Source organism: Bidens hawaiensis, unplaced genomic scaffold (genome assembly GCF_021521415.1).
Source record: "Bidens hawaiensis isolate Kalapana, Puna unplaced genomic scaffold, B.hawaiensis_p1.1 tig00001960_1, whole genome shotgun sequence".
Classification (NCBI taxonomy): domain Eukaryota; kingdom Viridiplantae; phylum Streptophyta; class Magnoliopsida; order Asterales; family Asteraceae; genus Bidens; species Bidens hawaiensis.
Window position 1 is genome coordinate 2,070,394 of NW_027491108.1, and position 21,832 is coordinate 2,092,225.

The 21,832-nt window shown below is 39.8% G+C and overlaps 1 protein-coding gene across 2 annotated transcripts; it reads right to left on the reverse strand.

Moving 5' to 3' along the window:
- Positions 1-98: 98 nt before the first annotated feature.
- LOC143600686 (CDPK-related kinase 5-like) lies at positions 99-13,713 on the reverse strand. 2 transcript variants are annotated; one of them, XM_077078315.1, is made up of 11 exons: positions 13,234-13,713; positions 11,900-12,030; positions 11,545-11,586; positions 11,348-11,456; positions 11,161-11,239; positions 10,081-10,377; positions 1,079-1,191; positions 865-966; positions 713-775; positions 464-622; positions 99-295 (listed from the first exon to the last, which is right to left on the reverse strand). In XM_077078315.1, exons 1-11 carry the CDS (start codon positions 13,711-13,713, stop codon positions 155-157), a joined length of 1,716 nt encoding a protein of 571 aa, XP_076934430.1. In that variant the 3' UTR covers positions 99-154. The 2 variants fall into 2 exon arrangements, with proteins under 2 accessions (XP_076934430.1, XP_076934424.1); XM_077078309.1 differs by having other exon boundaries at positions 464-775.
- Between the last annotated feature and the right edge of the window lie 8,119 nt (positions 13,714-21,832).

The following is a 21,832-nucleotide window of genomic DNA, read 5'->3' on the forward strand; positions in this document are numbered from 1 at the left end:
CACATTCTTGAGCTTATAGGCTAAAAGCTCGGTGAAATGATCTTGATATGATACCAATCATATATACATGATGAAAGAATCTTGAACCCATTCTTATTTTCGTTTCTTTCTAAAAGTGAAATACCCATTTTACCCCTCACCGGAAAACCAAATGTCATCGTAACTTGCGGTTATTTCTAGTGGACACTCCATGCAACAATTTCACAAATCCAAGATAGCTTAGTTTCCCATCAGAATGTCGTATCCATTCACTCACAACAACATGCAGTGGGACTGAAGGACCGAGCCCGAGTTCCTGAGAAAATAAAAGGGTAAAACCGTCGTTACGTAAAAACCTCACATAAATTTTAATAGAAGTTAGAGTTAGAACTCAAACTTGTTACAGAATTAAGACCAAGAAACTCAAACAATGTAAATATTTAACTTATGTAAATAACTCAGATTATTGAAGACATCAACTTACCGATGCAAGTTCTTCAATGACGATGGCCCTATTACCATCATTTTCAAAAATCTCATAAGCCGAACGGGCATGTCCTTCCCAGCGATCAAGTACTTCGAGCTGATAAACATTAACCGCAGCCGCACAAAAATCATCTAAGTCCAACTCTAGTGTAGTCAGCTGATAACCATCAAACATAAACAAACTTTTAGCTAAAGCATGCACAAGAAGACCATTAATCAACAAGCAAATTTTAACACAACCAATTACCCAATTAAGATAGTCTATGATTCGAGCCTCCTTCATTGCATTCGTTGCATGCTTCATCAACGCCTGTCCACACACGATTATAACATATAAACATAAAGCCATGTGTTGTTAAAAAAGTTTAAAATAAAACGAACAAAGAGACGATCTTTAACCGTTTTAATGCTTCCGACTGTTACACGCTCGGCGTTTGCTAAGTGTATAAATTGTTTCTTAAGGTAAAAGTGATCGTCTGTAGTCAAGGTTTTTGACAATGCCTGTCAAGTATAGAAAAAACATGTAAGTAGAATGTCACAGAAACATTATACACTTTATTTATATGTTTACTTGTGTTAATGTTAACATAACATTATTGTACATAGAGCGTACCCGTAAAGCCGCCTTGCGCAAAGGAGGTGAAACCGTGTAGGATTTTAACGATCTCAAAACTCGAACGTCAATTGGTACTTCTACCGCACTATGATCACGAATCCATGGATGGGCTGAATGAAACAAGAAATGGTGTGACAAAAATAGTATTTATAAAAGCGTGTAGAAGAAAGTATAGGAAGTTAGGAACCGAGCAAAAACTTTTTGGTTTTCTCTCTAGTACGACCCGGTCAAAAACCAGCTAGATTAAAATTTGTCGCACCAAGGGACACTTGTTAAAAACTGGTTCATTATCATCTTATCATATCTTACTACATTATCATCATATTATACCTGATATCTGCTCTAGCAATCTCTTAATATACTTTTATATTTAAAGAGCAATCTAGTCTGATTCTCACGCCGGAGGGTGGTCACAAGGAGGAACCCCCCCTTCTCAGTGACGAGCTCACGGTGTCTGTTTTGCAGGTTATCAGAAGAACCATCTTCCAAGGGTCTAACCCCTCGTGGGAAACATCTCTCCAACCCCCAGGTTACCAGTAATCTGTCCGGGGTCCGGCTAGTGTTTCTTCATTGGCGCCATCCGTGCATAAAGCTAGAACTTTATCTCTCCAGTTTTTTCAAACTTTCTACAAAAGATGGTTAGAGAAATTCCGGTAACCACAACCCCAGCTACTGGGATGAACGCCGGTAACACAGTTTTTACAAACACTACCCCGGTTACCCAAGCCGGGGCAAGTGAAGTAAATTTTACGAACACTACCCCAGTTACTCAGGCTGGGGCAAGTGCAGTAAATGATCGCCTACTAGGATCCACTGATACCCAGGTTGAGAAACGAAGACTCCCCCGCCAAACTCTCGATGAAGTCAAGGCATGGGCGGAGGCACGACAAAAGGAATTCCAGGCTGAGTTGGACGAACGCTTGCGTTCCGTCCAACAGGCTGACGAATTCGAAGATTACTTGGATGACTCGGAGGAATCCGACTCCGACGCGAACCCTCGCCATAGGGCAAAAGGGAAGCGTAAGGAAATGGAATCCCAACCGAAAAGGCATTTTGGACAAGCCTTCAAACCAAAAAGCACAGGTGGAAGTCCACGAGACTTCTCCAAAACGTTCAGACCAAACATTGCAAATGCAGGAACGTCCAAATTTGCAAGGGACATTGCGGAAGCAATCGCCCCAAGGAGTGCCAAACAAATGCCTAACATAGGCACATATGACGGTATATCTGATCCAGACGATCATTTGAACAGGTTCATAGCGGGGGCAACCGTCAGCAATTGGACGGAACCCACGTGGTGCTACATGTTCCCAATGACTCTTGTTGGGGCTGCTAGAGCTTGGTTCGATCGTCTACCGGTCAACCACATCTACGACTGGGCAGACTTCCAGCAGAAGTTTAGCCAACACTTCAGCCAGCAACGGAAGTATACCGAGGAGCAATGGACAATCCTCAAATGCATACGAGAAGAAGATGAATCTCTGCCAAACTTCATCACTCGCTTCAACTGCAAGAAGCTAAGTTTGGGCAATATCAGCGAAGATCTTGTTCGCGCTGCCTTCATCCAGGGCGCGCATGACCCAGAGCTCATCCGCACCTTAACGGGTAAAGATGGCATGCCATCCACATGGGATGCCATCATGACAGCAGCAAAACGCTATGCGGAAACGGAGAAGCAACAGGGTAGAAATCTCCCACATAGCACAAACCTCTACACTCAGAAGACGAGAGAAGACAACGTCCTCACCGCCCGACTAAATAAAAAGCGAAAGCAAGGCATTCGGCAGTCAAGGGTAAACTTTGACACCTCATCCGGCTTGCAACATCGATTGGGCGGAAGGGATAATGCACAGCCGCACCGGAACTCCAGATGGACGCCACTCAGCAAAAGCGTCACTGAGATATTCGCCACTGAAGAGCTCCCGTGGCCAAAGCCTCCAATAATCCGACATCGTCACGATGCTGATCGGAGCAAATACTGTGACTTTCACAAGACAAAAGGCCACAACACTGAAGAATGCACAGACGTAAAAGACATGGTCGAAGCATTTGTCAGAGATGGGACGCTCGCGCACCTCGTGGCGCAGTAAAGGCTGAGCAGGCAGGTGCGTATAGAACCCCAGCTGGGGAAAACGAATCAAAATTCCGGCTTCAATATCGAGACTACATGCTGCGTAAAGAACGAGATCCCGAACCAGGTGCGTATCGGCTCGATGGCACTCCCATCCCAACAACATGGAAGGGAGCTCATTTACACAGTTTGCATGTAAATCAATTCCAATTTGTAAAGAAAAGGCCAAGAGCCACTTCTAATGGAAATGATTCTCTTTAACATCGAAGCTGATGATTTTACATTTATACTTTTCTGAACACTAATATGCCGGTTTTCACCGCATAATTACGTGAAGTCGTTGCGTGGGAAGGCGGTCCTACCCGCACGAACCCAATAACGTGGCAAACCTTCACGCAGGTTAGTTGAAGGGGAAGAGTTCAATTATCCCATTAAATGAAAGTGCCGGTCTATCCGCATGAATCATTAAAGGAAACTGAACACTAACCTATTGACAACCGCGCGTCGAACGGTTCAAAACAAAATCCTTAAAAGGATGAGGAAAACCTACACGCAGGTCAGATAAGGGTAAAGTTTTGCCATCCTACTAAGTGCAAGTGACGGTTCTACCCGCACAATCACGAAAGAGGAAGCAAAACTTCACACCTATTATCAACCACGTTCAAAGGTTAACTTATCCTCAAAAGGATGAGGAAAACCTACACGCAGGTCAGATAAGGGTAAAGTTTTGCCATCCTACTAAGTGCAAGTGACGGTTCTACCCGCACAATCACGAAAGAGGAAGCAAAACTTCACACCTATTATCAACCACGTTCAAAGGTTAACTTATCCTCAAAAGGATGAGGAAAACCTACACGCAGGTCAGATGAAGGTTAAAGTTTAGCTATCCTACTAAGTGCAAGTGACGGTTCTACCCGCACAATCACGAAAGAGGAAGCAAAACTTTAACCCATTATCAACCACGTTCAACAGGTTAACTTATTCTAAACACTTGGAAAATTGCTAATTTAAACTAAATATGCAAGTCATAAGTTTATAAAGCAAGGAACCCAAAGAAGGAAATAACGATCTTATACGCAAAAAGATTAATATTTCACAAATGAATTATTACAAGAATGGCCGGGTAACTACCCGCCTACGAAAAGAAAAATAAATACATCCGTACAAGACTATCCTAGCAATGGGAAGGGATCTTCGGGATCAAGCCTCAGGGCCGCCTCCACTTGGACCCGCTCCATCAGAAGAACGGGCCGGTTCGAGGAAAGCTTTAAGGATAGCTAACCCATCATCAGCAGCAGCTACTTGGTTCACCTTCTCCACCACTGGATGCGGGAAGGCAGCATATTGGTTTACTGCTTGGTCATATATGGCTTCAGTGTCAACATTGTACAAAGGGAAGTTGGAAGGCGGGAAGCCTTTCTCAACGAACCCTAGACCAAGCAGGAAGCCAGCCCGTTCCCCATCCTCGTGAGAAGCGTTGAGGGCTGCGCTCATCGCATCGTCGTAGGATGTCTCTGAGAAGACACGATGCACAACCTACAAAAGAAAATACAAGTGTCAAACACCTTTTCTATGAACAAGGGAAAACGTGAAGACGTAAAGCTAAAATACCTGAGGCAACGCTTCTCGAAGAAGCCATTCCTTGGCAACCAGGGCTTGGGTGCAGGCGCGTTCGGCTTCGCTTTTATTGAGGTTGGCAAGTTGCACTTCCTTTGCAGCAGCCTCTTCAACACCCTTAAGCTTCCGCTCGGTGTGGTCAAGCACACCCCTCTGGTCCAGGATCTCTTGGAGCTTCTTGGCATCTTCCATGGCCAAGGCATCATGAGCACGTTGGAGAGCCTCTAATTGGGCCTTGAGCTCCTCGTTCTCCATGCGTAAAGGCTCAGCAACGGCTTCAGCCTTGGTAGCCCTCTCAGTCGCGTTCCTCGCAGTCTCCTTAGCCAGCCGAAGCTGTTCGTTAACAGCTTGGGCAGCCTTGGAGCGGGCCTCGAGTCGCGCTTGAACTTCAACCTCGAGGGCCTTGAAGGCCTTCTCCTTCTCCGCAGCAGCTGCGGTCAATCGTTGGTTCTCCTCCCGAAGAGCACGCGCCTGAGATACGTCCTTGGCGCGAGCTGCTTTCAACTTGTCGTTTTCACGACAAAGCAGCTCGACGCGCGGCTGCATCCGGGCCTGGAGAACCCGAAGCTCATTGGTTAGCCTACCCTCCTGGTAGCTAGCCATGGTTTCCCCCAACGCACCATGAGGAGCAGCGTGGCGAGCCCAGTCCACGCACTCCACAGGGGTACGAAGGGTTGTTCCTCGGCGTATGTTCCATCGCGGAACATACACTTCATTGGAATCCGACACTGCAAAAAACAAAAAAGCAGTTAGGAAAAGATGATAAAAATAAGTTAAAAAGGGCCAAAGGAACCCTACGCACCTGTAGGGTCTATAACAGGCCGATAGCCGCCGAACCCATCACCTGAACCCAAAGGAAACCCATCCAAAAGGTCAGGCAGATGGGAAGGTGGCAAGGATTGGCGAGTACTCCCATGCGTACCTGATGAGCCGGCCGTCGGTGCCGGTGGCGGGGGCATGGTGGCAGCCGCCGCAGTCGCTGCCGCAGAATCCGCAGCAATCGTAACCGCCGGCTCGGTGAAGGACGCCGTAAAAATCGCACTCACGGCCGGCGGTGGCGTAAACTCGGCTGGAACAGTCGGCTCAGAGTGAGCAACTGAACCAGCGGGACCAGGCGCAGGCGCCTGGGTCGACGCCTCAGGTAGGCTGACCAAGCCTACCGTCATCGGCGGAGAGGTACTAGGTACTTCACCCTGGAATGCGTCAACATCCACGCCTGCACAAGAAGATAAGTGTTTAAATAAATTTAGTAAAATCTACAAAGATAAGGATGTTTCTACTTACGGGTTTTCTTGAGCCTGAACGTACGGACGGGCGGGGACAAGCCCGATGGGGCCGGTCTCTTGACGCCGGTCACCGTCGTCGTCGTTGGTTCTCCGGAGGTAACAGTCGTAGCCTCCGGAGCAGTGGTCTTCTCACCACCGGGGTTCCCCGCCACCTCTTCACTATTTGACTCGGTGTCAGATAGAAGCACCGGATCAGCTGTGGAGGGCACCTTCTCCTTCCCTTTCCCGCCGGCAGCCTTCTTCTTCCGCACCAGCGGAGGACCATCTGCGGATTCCTCAGAAGAAGACAGGATGTAAGGAAATCCAGCAGCAGGTACAGCATTGAGGGGTTGAGGATAGAATATCGCCTTACCTGGCCGCCTCTGGCTCAGGATCTCTTGGCCCGGCGGATAAACCTCCACAAACCGATCCGCCGTTTGCTCCAGGATGGGCAACTCATTCTCGTCTAAAGCACGAGTGCCCACCCGCACGGGACCGTCAGCTTCCCGCGGGTACAGGAGTGACTCCAAGTCATTCCCCTCTGAAAGAAAAGAAACAGTTAGAAGACAAACTAATATCAGCAAGAAAGACAAGACATACCATAAGGAATAGAGTTCAAACCGTATTCGAGAAAGATGGGAAACCGGGACGCATCCTTCCATACCCGGCTCATCCCCAGCATCACCATCCCGGACTCCGCAAACCGGTAAACCGGAGATTGGACCCGGGATATCTTCGCGAACCATTCCGCCTCCTGGTAACTGGAAGCGTGAAGGCTCGGAAGCGCTTGACCCTTCTTAAACTTCATGGCAATGGGGATGGCGCGGGCAGAGATGTAGAAGAACTCCCGCTTCCACGATCGGAGACTGCGCTCGGTCACGCAGATCTTCAAACCCTTAATACGGGTTGTCAGGGTGTACCACCCCTGGACGCACCTCCAAGTATAGAAGGTCATCAGGCGGTCCACGTAGGGCTCAATACCCAGAATCCGGCACACCCACTCGAAGTGCCGGACCTTGGCAATCGCCATCGGATGCACCTCGGTCAGGTGCACACCGTGCCTCTCCAGGACACGGTACACAAACTTTGTCAATGGGAACCTAAGGTTCCCATAAACAAAGAATGCAGCATATACCCCGATCTTGCCACTGGGGGCATCGTACACAGTCTGGTGGGATTCAGGAAACTCAGGCTCAAAAGACTCAAGCATGAATTTCCTGACGATATACTGGTACTGATCGACAGGTAGAGCACACTGGCACTCGCCAGCAGTACTCCTATCGTCGGCTACAGCTTCAGCATCATGGGAAGACATTTTGCAGAAGAAAGTGATTTCGGGAAAATGCTTGCCTGAAAAGGGGAGTATTTGCCGGAAATCACTAAGAAGAAGAAGAAAGGTGAAAGTGTGGATTACAAAGAGGCCTCTCCCCCTTTATATACTAATCGCAATTAATGCGGTGAATTTAATGCGGAGGAGAGAGAAATCGAATGTGCAATGAAACTATGACACGTGGCAAAAAGCAGGCTGGCAACAGCTGTTGACAGGACGTGTGCCAGTAATTTCGCGGCCACGCGCCCGAAAAATCGCGCCCACGCGCCTGAAAAAGCGTCTGGAATGACCATATAATGTCACGTCACCATAACTTCCTGCACGTCCTGACACAGTCAGAAGAAACTGTCGCACGACGTTTCAGAGGTTTGGACTGTTCCTATCTTTCCACCAACCTTTCGAATTTCAAAATTCAAAATTTAAAAATATTAAAAAGTAAGCGGGAAAATACCCCCTTACCTTGGCGAACAAGTAACCGTAAGACGGATGCGGGTACAGTGTAAAGGCAAAACCCTTCACATACCTAGCACCCGCAGGGAATTGAAGCCAAGAAAACCTTGGCGAACAAGTAACCGTAAGACGGATGCGGGTACAGTGTTAAGGCAAAACCCTTCACATACCTAGCACCCGCAGGGAATTGAAGCCAAGAAAACCTTGGCGAACAAGTAACCGTAAGACGGATGTGGGTACAGTGTTAAGGCAAAACCCTTCACATACCTAGCACCCGCAGGGAATTGAAGCCAAGTACCTCGGCAACCAAGTAACTATAAGACGGGTGCGGGTACAGTGTAAAGGCAAAACCCTTCACATACCTAGCACCCGCAGGGAATTGACGCCAGGAATACCTTGGAAGTAAAGTAACCGTAAGACGAGCGCAGGTACAGTGTTAAGGCAAAACCCTTCACATACCTAGCGCTCCGCTGGGAATTGAAACCAAGAAGGATCTTCTGGGCAATGCTTGCGGAAACGGAAATAACATCCCCGCATAGCGGGAACGTCGAGAACTACGTTGTTTGAAGCTCCAGGATGGAATTGGTGGTTTTAACATAATTGATCACTATGTTCAAAACTACCAAAACCTCATGGAGAATCCACACAAGTGGGACTCAACGCTCCTGACTTGCGAGGAGGTTACAGCCTACCCGCATCATACCCAAAGACCAAGCAGGAAACTCGTGAATTTCTGCAAGTGACAAGGACTTCCGCGGGAAGAATCCCCATGGAAAACCTTAAAAAACCCTTTTCAAAACCCTCAGCTTAAAGTCCAAAAGTTCACCTCACTTTATTAAACACTCATGAGAAGAACATTGGACTGGGGGGACTTGAAGAGGTAGGTCCCAGCAGAGCCTAGTTGGACCCGCAAGACTCACCTTGAAGAGGGACGTCTGCGCAGAAACCAACTGGATCCGCAGGACCAACCATGCTCAGAGACGTGACGTCCTTACGCGCAGTACGCAAGCTGGTCCCGCAGGAAATGCCTCCCGATGGTGAAGGACTCCGCCTGTCCCCGCAGCCTCGGATACAAGCCATCAGGGAAGGCCACCCGCGCAGCAGGGCTACACGCACAAGGCACTTAGCTCTCAATCACTCAGTGTCACCTGAAGGAATGAGCGAAGCCGGGAACTATCCCGCACAAGGGCGGGAGGGGGAATATTCCCGCCCAAATAAGCCAGTCCATACGATACAGGAAGATCTTCTGTACTGTACCTGACGAGGTATGGGAAAAGGATCTGACTAAAGATACGACAGCTTATTGACAACAGTATGGCGAGCAGCATGCTCCTGCACTGTATCACTATTAGCCGCTGCCTACTCACCAACTACTGCCATACCACGTGCGTAGCCGTCAGTTGGTGGAACAGGAATAGTATACAGCAGGCCTGGTCGCTATCAGCCGCTACCTACCCACCAACTACCAGCAGGGCACGTGCGTAGGCTACTGTTGGTGGAACAGGAACACTGTTGCAGCCGGCCATACCTCTTTGGAAACCTACCTTCGGCTATAAATACCACAAATGGTATGACCATCTCATCTTATCATATCTTACTACATTATCATCATATTATACCTGATATCTGCTCTAGCAATCTCTTAATATACTTTTATATTTAAAGAGCAATCTAGTCTGATTCTCACGCCGGAGGGTGGTCACAAGGAGGAACCCCCCCCCCTTCTCAGTGACGAGCTCACGGTGTCTGTTTTGCAGGTTATCAGAAGAACCATCTTCCAAGGGTCTAACCCCTCGTGGGAAACATCTCTCCAACCCCCAGGTTAACAGTAATCTGTCCGGGGTCCGGCTAGTGTTTCTTCACTCTAGTACGACCCGGTCAAAAACCAGCTAGATTAAAATTTGTCGCACCAAGGGACACTTGTTAAAAACTGGTTCATTGGTCTTAAACCGAAAATGATCATTTTGATGATTTACACTACAAAAATAAATCGGTCTTAAACCGAAAAGACGGTTAAGTATCATATATGCATACTTTAGAAAAATAAATCAGTCTTAAACCGGTCTAGCTGATGAAACACTGAATATAACTGCAACCGACCAGAACTGACCGAGACCCAACAGGTGAGGCTACTGGTTCGAAATTTTAGTGTTTTTTTGTCATGTCTGGTACGGTTTTATATGTGATGTTCTCATTCTTTTATCAATTTGAGACTAAGTTAAAACACAAATTTGTCTTTACTTCGTAAAACACGATGAACACTTACTTAGAGCTTGGGCAGCGGTCAACCGTTTACGAGGATCTTTATTCAATAGACCCTTCACAAAATCTTTAGCCAATGGAGATAATGAAGGCCATGCGCTTTCGGTGAAACTAGGAACCGTTTTGAGGACTGCCCGGAAAATGGCTGACTCGGTCCTGGCCCAGAAAGGTCTGCTACCACATAGAAGAATGTATGATATCACACCCACACTCCAGACATCGGCTTCTGTATCATATGACCTAAGTAGAACCTCAGGTGCTACATAATACGCACTTCCAACAATGTCGTTTAATTTTTCATCTGCAAATCACTACGAGTGATTAACAACTCGTGAATACCGCCTAAAATCTCAAGTAACGTAACTGATTATGTGATTATTTTAGTTATAATAATGTTATAAAATACAAATTGGAATAATGTAAATCTGAATAGAGGTGCACAAATCGGTTTTTTTAAAAAAACCGGTTCGGTTAATAACCGGACCGGTTTTTCTTGGCCTGGAAAAAAACCGGTTTTTAAATAACCGGACCGGTTTATTAACCGGTTTTTTTGGTGCAAAACTCGGACCGGTCTAACCGGTTAGGACCGGTTTAGAAACCGGTTAGAACCGGTTAATAACCGGTTTTTTTAATTAACCGTTTTTTTTTTTAAAATAACCGGTTAATAACCGGCTTTTTTCATAATAACCGGTTTTAAAATTAACCGGTTTTTTCCATAACCGGTTCAGTAACCGGTTTTTTCTCTAGAACTTGTAACCGATATACGAACCGGCGGTTTGTAAACCGGTCAAACCGGTTTTTAAAAAACCGGTTTTCGTAAAAACCGGTTTCCGGTTTAAACCGGTAAACCGGTTCCCCAACCGGTTTTTTTGGCCATCTCTAAATCTGAATACTTCAATAATACATAATTTAAAGAAATTAGTTTTTAACTTTTTAAATAATCTGAATCTATTATTTGATTACTACATGCGACCACTTGAAGCACATCTAACATTATTTATTACAAATAATTATTTGATTGCGATTAGTTGATATTGATCAGTTTTAAGACACAAGTCTGAACATATCGTGTTTTATTACTTACCTGGCTTAACAAACTCAGATAACCCAAAGTCGATGGCTTTCAACGGGGAATTATCTTCCTTCGATCTCAACAGGAAATTCTAACGAAATGAATTAAAAAGAACAATTAGCAAAACACGAACTAATTCGAGTTAAGTTCTAATGTAGAGCAGAAAAACAAACAAAATAAAAATGAACATAGTTTGTACCTCGGGTTTAAGATCGCGATGCACTACGCCTTGTAGATGGCAAAATGCAACTACATTTAGCAGCTGAATTGTAACATTTCTTGCCTCATCTTCGGTGAATTTCCCGCCCCTAAAACGAATTATAAATTTAAGCTAAACTTATGATTCAAAAATAAATAAATAAAAATATCTAAAATGCTATGCATATTTTTTAGAACCTTGAAAGTACTAGATCAAGAAGCTCGCCGCCTTCGCATAATCTGAGAGATGCAAAGTTACATATATTACAAAAAAGTTGTTCATGCTTTGATAATATTATATATTTGACAAATTTACCCTTACATCATCAAGGGTAAAAGTGACAAAATAAAATTATTTGTATTAACATATGCATATTATGTTAAAATAGAATACCAGAGTGTAGCATTCATATCTGATATGAAGGCTACAATTTGGTATTCTATTTTATACCACAATAATATACATGTGCAAACAATTTGTTGTATATGAAATAACTTTTTGTTACTTAGAAATTAGAATAATCTCAATTGCTAAATATGGGAGTATACTTACTCCATTACTATGTAGACATGATCATTGTCTTCAAAAGCATCATAGAAACGTACGAGGTTAGCATGCCCAGACAATTCTTTTAGTATTCTCACCTCCCTTCTCACATCCTCGATCGCTATTGAGGTTGTCATCTGCCAAAAACAATTGCATTTCAGGTCCTTGATCAATAACTAATTAGGTACTCGGTTTTGAAAGTGATTAAATAAAATCATATTATCAGGGAATCACGGATATACGGATCCAATTTAATTTTATGATTGTGATCAATTATATCAGATATTATTCAGTTTTTCACATGCAAATAAACCTTGGAGCTTACAAATGATCTAAATCAGATATTATTCATTTTTCACGTGCTAATGAAAACTAGAAATAATAAATTATCACAACTAGTCAATATTCACTTGCACATACAAATCTACGAATCTTGGATGTAATATAAATTGGTTCATCAAATATTTTCATATTTCTAGTAAGAATACACGCTACCACAAAAATTGACAAGACTTTATTTTTTTGACAAAACAGTCGCAAAGACTGACTTCATATTTTCTTACAAAGGAAACCAAGTGCCACTAGTTTGTACTGTCTTCAATGTTATAGAAGACTTTCTGACAATGATTTCATCATCATCACTAAACTATTTTTATATTGAAAAAATGAAAGGTTAATTTACAACAATCCTTTAATGCAAAACGGCAATAGAAAAATTAATTAGCTTCCAATGCACTGGATGGCCATGGTACGAATTCAAACGTTACATATTATTAAACATTGAATGTTTTCATAATTCACTTGTAAATAATTATGTATACAACAATTATTATAATCGCTATTGGTATTTCTTTTTTTTTTTAAGTGTGTATAGAGAAAAGAACAAAGAACATGGTCATCTCTAAGAATTTTTAGTGCTCAAGACAGGTATTAAAAAATACGCCTTATATGAAGAAACATTTTTGACATGTTGTAGTAATTACATTTTTGAGTTTTTTTGGTTTCTAGAGCATCAAACTATTATTATATGGGTTAATTTTTTTAAATACATATAAAAATTTTTAAAATATATTTCATTCTCTTATCGAGAACATGCCCTATACGCCGGTTGAGCCCTATATGAGATAGAAGACGGCCCTGACAATGAAACATGTATGATGGTAAACCAATCAAACGGAAACTAGTTGGCGTGTTTGGCCGGTTTAAGATTCAAACGGTTCGATTTTAATGGTTTATCAGTCGGTCTAACACAATTCAATCAGGTTTAATTTTCTTAATCACCCTTTTAGAGAAAAATAAAAACAACTGTGTGAAAAATAATCACTTTCATATTTCAATACCTTATCTTTCGGTATGACTTTCACGGCGACTTTTTCACCGGCGTGTTCACCGGACTTACACGTGGCAGAGACAGTATACCCAAAATGCCCTCGACCCACTTCCTCTCCAACCTCGTACTGATCCTTAAACCGTTTCGACAACCCGAACCTCTTATCCAGACCCGTCAACACTTCCTGACCGTCATCTGTCCGCCTTCGCCGCCGCCCTCCCATCAGCACCGCCATTATATGCTTCGCCGGAGACGGCGGTGGAAACGCTCCGTTTTTCGGCGTGGAGTGGCCGCCGGTTGACGGGCGTGCCGGTGACTTTTGAAGTCCTAACAAGGATTGAATAGGGCTGAGGTAAAACGGAGAGGCTTTTCCGGTGATGGATGAGTCTGCGGTATATTCATGTTCCGGTGTCTTGGGTTGCTCCGGTAAGTCTCGTGGAGCGTATGGGTTGCGTTTTGGAGGCTTGGGACTGGATGCACATGTACCCATGATGATGGTAGTTGGAGTTTTAAAGACGGGCGGCGTATCTCCGCCGTGAGAGAGGGTGGTGTGGAGATGTAATTATATGATTATGTAAATTGTTGTCTCCATTTGGTTACGGGTTTGAAGTAAGGAAGAGATGCTACTAGTCTTTTTCATTTATTATTTATTAATTATTAGTTATTAATAATACAAACTATTGACAGCGTGTCACGTATCAAAAAGTTCAAACGACGAGGTTTCGTGGGATAGAAGGCAAGTTTCATTTTCGAGCCAGTCGTCTCCAAATGGGAGCATGTTATATTTTGGATTTCTGATTCTAGAACCATTTTAGGATATATGTCTTTTCATTTTATTTTATATTATCTCAGTTGAGTTTTAAATCGGGTTGCTAGTTAACAAACAACATTTGTATGATTTACATTATAAATTGGAGAACTTCAATTAAGGAAACTACGGATGCTAGTCGGAACACCAATGATGTGTCATCAATACATTTACCCGGACATGTCACTGGCGCCTTCTTGATCATAAATAAAATACTTTTCTACGAATGAGATACGCACAACTCTTTGACATAACCCACCCACTGTACGAGCCAACATGGGTTGGCCAGTCTTGTTAAGAGACGTGAGAATGCACCTAAAATCAATGAACTTTATTGTTCTTTAAAAGAACATCAAATATTTGCATCTTTCTTTATGAGGTTTGGGTTGTAGTTACCCATTTCACACTTAACTCTTTCTGTTCACCTGATACCTGACCTAGAAATCTTCTTGTTGCTCCTTGAAGTTACGTCATGGTTTCGTTCAATCTCTGGTTACACATGCAACACTTCCCTTAACTGCTACTAAATTAACAACACTCACAGTTTTCAGATAAGACAATTATATACACATAATCAATACTTTGTTAGGGATCTAAGAGCACTTCCAACGCATGACCTCCACAAACCGTAATATCAGTTTCACATCAGATTCCAAACTTACTGATTACACCAATTTTTCTTCTACAACGTCAAACATCCACAAAACCCATTTAAAAATATATAAGGGTGGGATCAAAAGACAACACAAAACCCATTTAAAAAATATATAAGGGTGAGATCAAAAGATAATCAGACAACTAATAAAGAACTCATGAAAACTTAACTAAAAAAAAGTTTTCATCTTTTTTTTCATCTTTCTTATATGTAGCAATTTTTTTTTATCAAATTTTAGAAGAAAATAATGCCAATTGCGACATTACATATATGTAATATTGTTGTATTACATATATCTCATATGTAATATAACAATATACTTATATTTCGTTTATGCAATATTGTCAATATTACGTTATGTAATAGAGTTATATTACTTATATGCAATATAGCAATATTGATGTATTATGTATATAATATATGTAATATGTTAACTATCGGGATCGATTTTATTTTATTTATTATTGTTACTTTTTTTAGAAAGATAACCTTAAAATAAAACTAATGAGAATTTTTTGTTAACAAAAAAGATCATATGTTTTGATCGAGTTATCGCGAGTTCTTTATTGGTAATCTAGTTCTCACTTGATCATTCATCTATGTATGTCTCAAAACCAAACAGTCAACCATCTTCCCGCCTCCAATAGTTTTCTTTCACAAACTTTGATTTTCTAGTGTAAGGGTTGACGGTCACGTCAACATATGTTTTTTGTAATAGCTGCACATATCTCATTTATATGATTTATCGAAATATAGAATTTTATCTAATTTGCATAAATATAGACTAACATGACTGTTAACTAGATAGTTATGTTAATGTTTTGATATAAATAATAGAACATGTATCTTTATTTAAATACAATCACAATTAAATGACAAAATAGACTAGATATTACGCCCCGCCTGGGCAGACAAGGCACATATGGAATCATAGAAAGAAGAATTTGACCCGTTAACAAAGACCTCACCTGGTTTTCCATCAATGTTAGAACTGATAACTTTATCTAAAATAGAACTACAATATAATAACTTTATAGCACACTTTTATTTAAAAAACAGATTATCTTAACTTTTAATTTTATGAATAATAATTTAAAGTAATATATTTACCTGCATATGGAGTGTTTTTATTCTCAATGTGCCATGATATAATATGTGTCTTTATGGACACTTCCATTCTACTTTTAGGTCTTGTTGTATTTCTTTGACAAATTTCGATAGAAAAATAATAGGGTAAAAATCCATTGTTGTCTTCCTTTTCCTTTATCATGTCTTAATCATTTCTAAAGTATGTTTTCACTTATTGTTGAAGATTATTTTGATCTTTTCTTTCGTTTAAAGCATATTTTTTTTGACGCATTTAAAATCAAATTCAAGGACGAAAGAGTTGTTCTATTATGTAACAATATCATAGTAAGTTCTCAAGGACACTTACAAGTTCATGATCGATGTTTTGGAAATCAATTTAGTCCGGTCAGTTAAATCGGAAATCGCTAACATTATTATTGTTGGTTCCATTAAGAGCTAATGGTAGCTAGTTTTAAGCGACCGTTAGCTAACCACCAAACCTACCTTCTCTACTGACTTTGGTCTGAAGTAACCGGTGAAACTAGTTGAACATGTGGACCAATAGAAATCTCGATTCAAGAAGTATTCTGTCTTCAAAACGTTATTCGTGATGCAATAAAAAAATTACAATATGTTTCAATATAACTCTTAACTTTCGGCAGATGATGGTGTGATTTGGTGTAATTATTAAAATTTGTTTATATATCTATTAATCTTTAATATATAGACAATTATTTTAAAGTTTTTTAATTAAAATTTGATGGCTACTATCTAGATGACACCATGTGGTCGTTGTCTTGTATACGCATCACCATAATCATAAAGAAATTAAAATAATAGTAATAATTTTCATAAACATGTATATAAAAGATACGCTATATGCATTTAAACGTGTAAAGGTTATTTGCTACATTTCTTTTACTAAAGGAACACAAAGAAATTGTTTGTGATGAGTTGGATTCTACACTTTTAACTATAAGATAACTATGTATATTTAGTTCCTAAAATTATTTCAAAGAAACTAAACTTGGAAATAAAATTTGTCAAATACTTTGAAAATGAAAGGAATTAGAATATATTAAAGAAATATAAATTTTGATCTATCTAAGTCACAAAACAATAAATTGAATCTTTCAACTTTTCGTGATTGCATGTCATCTCTGCCGACGCCTCCCCCGGCCACTGCCTTTGTCGTCACCATCACTGTCACCAACTTTGTTATGATGGCAGCAACGACAGCGCATAGGCTTCCCCCTGGCCACTGCCTTTGTCGTCACCATCACCGTCACCAACTTTGTTATGATGGCAGCAACGACAGCGCATGTGGCAAAAACTACGAGGTAGTGGGATGTAATGATGACACAATGAAGGTGATTGCAATAGTGATGGCATGGTAGGATTGACGACCACGACGGGGAATGACCAGCTGAGTAGCGTGGCAGTGGCGAAGGCAATGAGAGGAGGAAGTCGAATCTATAGAGTGTTGAATAATGAAATCCCTATCATACGTTATGTATTATTAATCAACTATTTATAAAAGTACAACGAGTATAATTAATGAAAACCTAATCAAACCACATCTTCTAACTTTGATAATTATAAAATAATAAACTCTACCTAATGCGATTTTTGCAATACTCTCACGTAGTTAGAACGGATGAAATCAAAATTGAGCGAAAAGGAACATGTGAGTATAATAAGAATATACAATTAAAAAGAAACCGATAAACAAATTAAATTTTAAAGGGAGCAAATGACAACAAAAGCTACGGCGGTGACAATTATCTTTTTTATTTTATAGGTTTATAAACTATAATGTTAAAAAAGAGAAAGTGAATTGCTGAGAAAGAATGTTGTCCATTTGCCTTCGAAACGCCTTCTATTTCGATGTAATTATTACTATAATCAACCAGTGTCATATAACTGAAAAAGGTTTTCTATTTAACTTTTGGATTTAATTGGGCATAAGCAAATGTAGAAGGGAAAAGGGAAATATGCGGCCCACTTTAAATACAAAAGCCCACGAGAAGAAGAAAAAAAGGCAGGTCATCGTGAGATTAAAAGAGGGTTTATTCAGTCTAGCGAAAATTGGACCGACGGCAGATTCGACCGGTTTAGTTGGGTGGACGGCAGTAGCCACTTGGCTGCTGGTTGCTGAGCTGAATTCTAGGAAGCAAACGAGACAACAAAAAAACAAGTTCAGTTTTGTTACTTTGGACTTTGGAGACAACAATATATCCAACCCTTTTGTTTATTATGGTCAATTACTTTTTTTTTTCTTTTTTAGTATAACCAAGGCTACTATTAGGTTATAACAATTTTGTTGCTTGAAAACCCATATTACTCGCAATATCATCCCGCATAAAAAATGCCTATTCAAATTCCCGGTCAATTCATTAATTCAGCATGAGATGATCTAACATTCAAACCTTTTGCACCCCGCTATGATAACAGACCATTCCATAACCTAATACATAACAAAGAATGACCAGTCCAAGTATATGATGACGGAAATGATGAAGAAAATGAAGAACAAGATGTTGAAAGAAGAACAGCAACCCATAAAGAAAGGATAATTCATATCATGGGCAACCGGGGTTTTTTTTTACCAAAGAATAAATAGTTGCTTTGTGTACAGTGTAGGTTCATTTTTTCGAAGACCCGTTAGTCGAAATCAATAAAGGCACGCAGGGCCGGCTCCGACAAGCAAAAATAATTTTGGGCCGAAGGCGAAATTTTTTTTTTTTGGTATTAGGTAAAAGGATTATTTTGTTGGATTTAAAAATTTTAATTTTGGCATGGACTTACTTTGTATATAATTTAGGTTGTGTAAAAAACTTATGTATAAAAATAAATTAATATGTCTCAAATTACACTAGAACCCATAACTTTTTGGTTGAAAGTAGGGGTGCAAACAAGCCGAGCCGAGCCCGAGCTCGACTAGGCTCGAGCTCGGCTCATTTAACTTGTATAGGGCTCGAGCTCGGCTCGTTTCGAGCTCTATTTCAAAGCTCGAGCTCGGCTCGTGAGTAGATTTTCAAGCTCGAGCTCGGCTCGTTTACTATATATCAATTATAATTATAGTTTTATATAATTATAATAATTTTTATATATTTTTTTTCTATTATAAATTTATGTATAAAATAATATATATTATTTAGTTATTTTTTATTATTTTTTTCATAAGATTATATATATTAATTAATAGTTATTAAATATATATTTTAAAAAAATATATAAATGGCAAGCTCGTTTAGGTTCGCGAGCCGGCTCGAGCTCAATAAGTGAAGCTCGGGCTCGGGCTCATTTATTAAACGAGCTTACTTTTAGGCTTGAGCTCCGGCTCAGGCTCGATTAAGCTCGGCTTGTTCGAAATTTTTAACGAACCGATCTCTAGTAGCTCCTGAGCAGCTCGGCTCGTTTGCACCCCTAGTTGGAAGTAATGCCCTTTGCCATTTGACCAAGCTAGTGGTTATGTAATTGAGTTTAAACACTAAATATACATATTGTTTTAATAAAAGGAAAATTGGTTTTAAATAATCCCAACTATCACCTATTGGCAAATAATAGGCCCAACTTTGCACTTGGCTGGTGGCAGTCCTAACTAAAGGGGTATTTGTTTTTAACGGGCCACGACTAACGGATGTTAACCCCGTTAGTGATTTGCTGACGTTGACCTTCTTCTCCGGCCGGAAACTTGCCGGAAACCTGCAACTCGCCTCTATTCTCCCTCATATCATCACACCGTCTCCCTCCCTCTTCAAAACACATCGGAAATTTAAAAATGAAGTACATTACATCTTCTTCCATGGCCAATCCCTAGATACTAAACCCGATCTTATTTTCAAAAATTCGAAATCAATGTTACACGAGCTACAAAATAAGCATAGGGCTTTTGTTAAAGGGGTCAAAACGAGTCAAATGAGGTGTCAATTACCTCGAATGACGAGGGTGGACTTCGCCGGAGACAACAACGGCGACACGTCGGTTATATTTCGTATGAGGGGAAAGATACAGAGAGAGAGACGGTGTAACGATATTAGGGAGAAGGGAGGCGAGTTGCAGGTTTCCGGCAGGTTTCTGATCGGAGAAGAAGGTCAACGTTAGCAAATCACTAACGAGGTTAACATCCGTTAGTCGCGGCTCGTTAAAAACAAATACCCCTTTACTTAGGACCGCCGCCAGCCAAGTGCAAAGTTGGGCCTGTTATTTGCCAATAGGTGATAGTTGGATTATTTAAAACCAATTTTCCTAATAAAAAATACATAAAATTTTTTTAATAAAAATTCGGTTAGCGGAGTGTCAGGCATGTGCCCATTAACCACCCAACCCCCCTTATGGCCGGCACTGAAGGCACGATAGGTTTAGGGTTAGGTGCTTAAACATTACAAGAAACTACTTTTTTATTATTTTGAATTAATGAAATTTATATATTTGTTAATTTTGATTTAATGAATTCATTATTTTGAGTTTTTCAATATTTTTGTATTTCTAATTTTTTAAAATTATAATGTAGTTTTAATTTAAAAAATGCAAAAACATATTCATGACTTTTTCATGGATGCCTATTAATTTGTTTAGTTCTCTGTGTATTTTGTTACATATGAGGTGACAGTCTCTAATTGGTCGGTCCTCCTCCATGAAGTTGGAAACTCCTCGTCATTTATGGAGCCTAAGCACATTACCCCATACATGATACAACTATGCTTAACCACATTTGTAGCCTATATATATTGATAGCACTTTTGGAGGCTAAGATAGTGCTTAGTATAAAAGAATGGAGGGTGTAATGAAATGAATTATTTCAATTGAATGAATTAAAACATCTTTGATTATCATGTGGTAATAGAATGAGTTATTCTTTAAGAAGTGAAACTCCTTTTAATTATAGGATTTTCATTCTTTTAAGAAGGGGTATATGACCCAATAATAATAACAACAATTATTGTTGTTATTATTATTATTGTTATATTTTCAATATTATTAAAGTATATTATTATTAATATCATTATTGATTTGCATATTATAATATAACTATTATTTTATATTAGAATTATTATTATATTTAAATTTGGTGAGTTAATAATAACAACAATTTTATATTAGAATAATAATAACAACAATTGTTGTTATTATTATTGTTGTTATTATTATTATTGTTATATTTTCAATATTATTAAAGTATATTATTATTAATATCATTATTGATTTGCATATTATAATATAACTATTATTTTATATTAGAATTATTATTATATTTAAATTTGGTGAGTTAACATTTCACAACGCGCATGCATGATTCAACTTATGATTATTTTTATTCGATTAAATAATCTCGTTGTAACACACGGGTTTTAAAAACTTGTTATTATGAATATTCGTATTATCATTATTATTTTCTAATAATAATAATAATAATAATAAAGTGAAGAATCATTTCATTCCTACATGATAACAAAATATGACAATAGAATGTAATGATCAATTTCTTTTGTTTGTCCATTCTATTCTCTAATTCATTACATTGCCCATGTGCCAAACAGATCCTAACACTATTTTTCTTTGCTTTTTTATTTTTAATGTATTCTAGTTGCCACTTTTTGGTAACTTTCCTTTTTTTTGGTTGGGTATTTAAAACAGATTAATTGTTACTAAGGGTATTCATATCTTACCCATTAAATTATGTGAGTATGGTTTTTATTAAAGGGGAGTGATTTAGGGTGACGCAATGACTTTTTTTGCATATTTGAAAATTTTCTTTAGCATTTTATGAACTTTTTAATATTTTTTTTAAGTGATTGTGAGTGAAGGGAAAAAAAAGTAATGATTTAAGTTAAAAAAAATTATTTAATTTAAAGAGATGATAACACTCTAAGAAGCTACAATCTTGTGCATGAAAATGGCTGGATATCTTGCTAGCTGCTACAAAATAACAGTGGGCTTACAACTATTGGGCCAAGAGTGAAAGAGTGACACCTGATAACAGGCAACAAGGTGATAATCTCTACAGTATCTAAAGCATTAGTTATGATTTATGAACCTTCTAATTTTATAGAAGTATAAAAACTAATATATAAA

Coding starts and splice junctions, on each gene's coding strand:
- LOC143600686 (XM_077078309.1), bottom strand. CDS start 13,713: ATGGGTACATGTGCATCCAGTCCCAAGCCTCCAAAACGCAACCCATAC. Junction 10,378..11,160: donor ATCTGAGTTTGTTAAGCCAG/GTAAGTAATAAA, acceptor AGTGATTTGCAG/ATGAAAAATTAAACGACATT. Junction 296..463: donor TCATTGAAGAACTTGCATCG/GTAAGTTGATGT, acceptor TTATTTTCTCAG/GAACTCGGGCTCGGTCCTTC.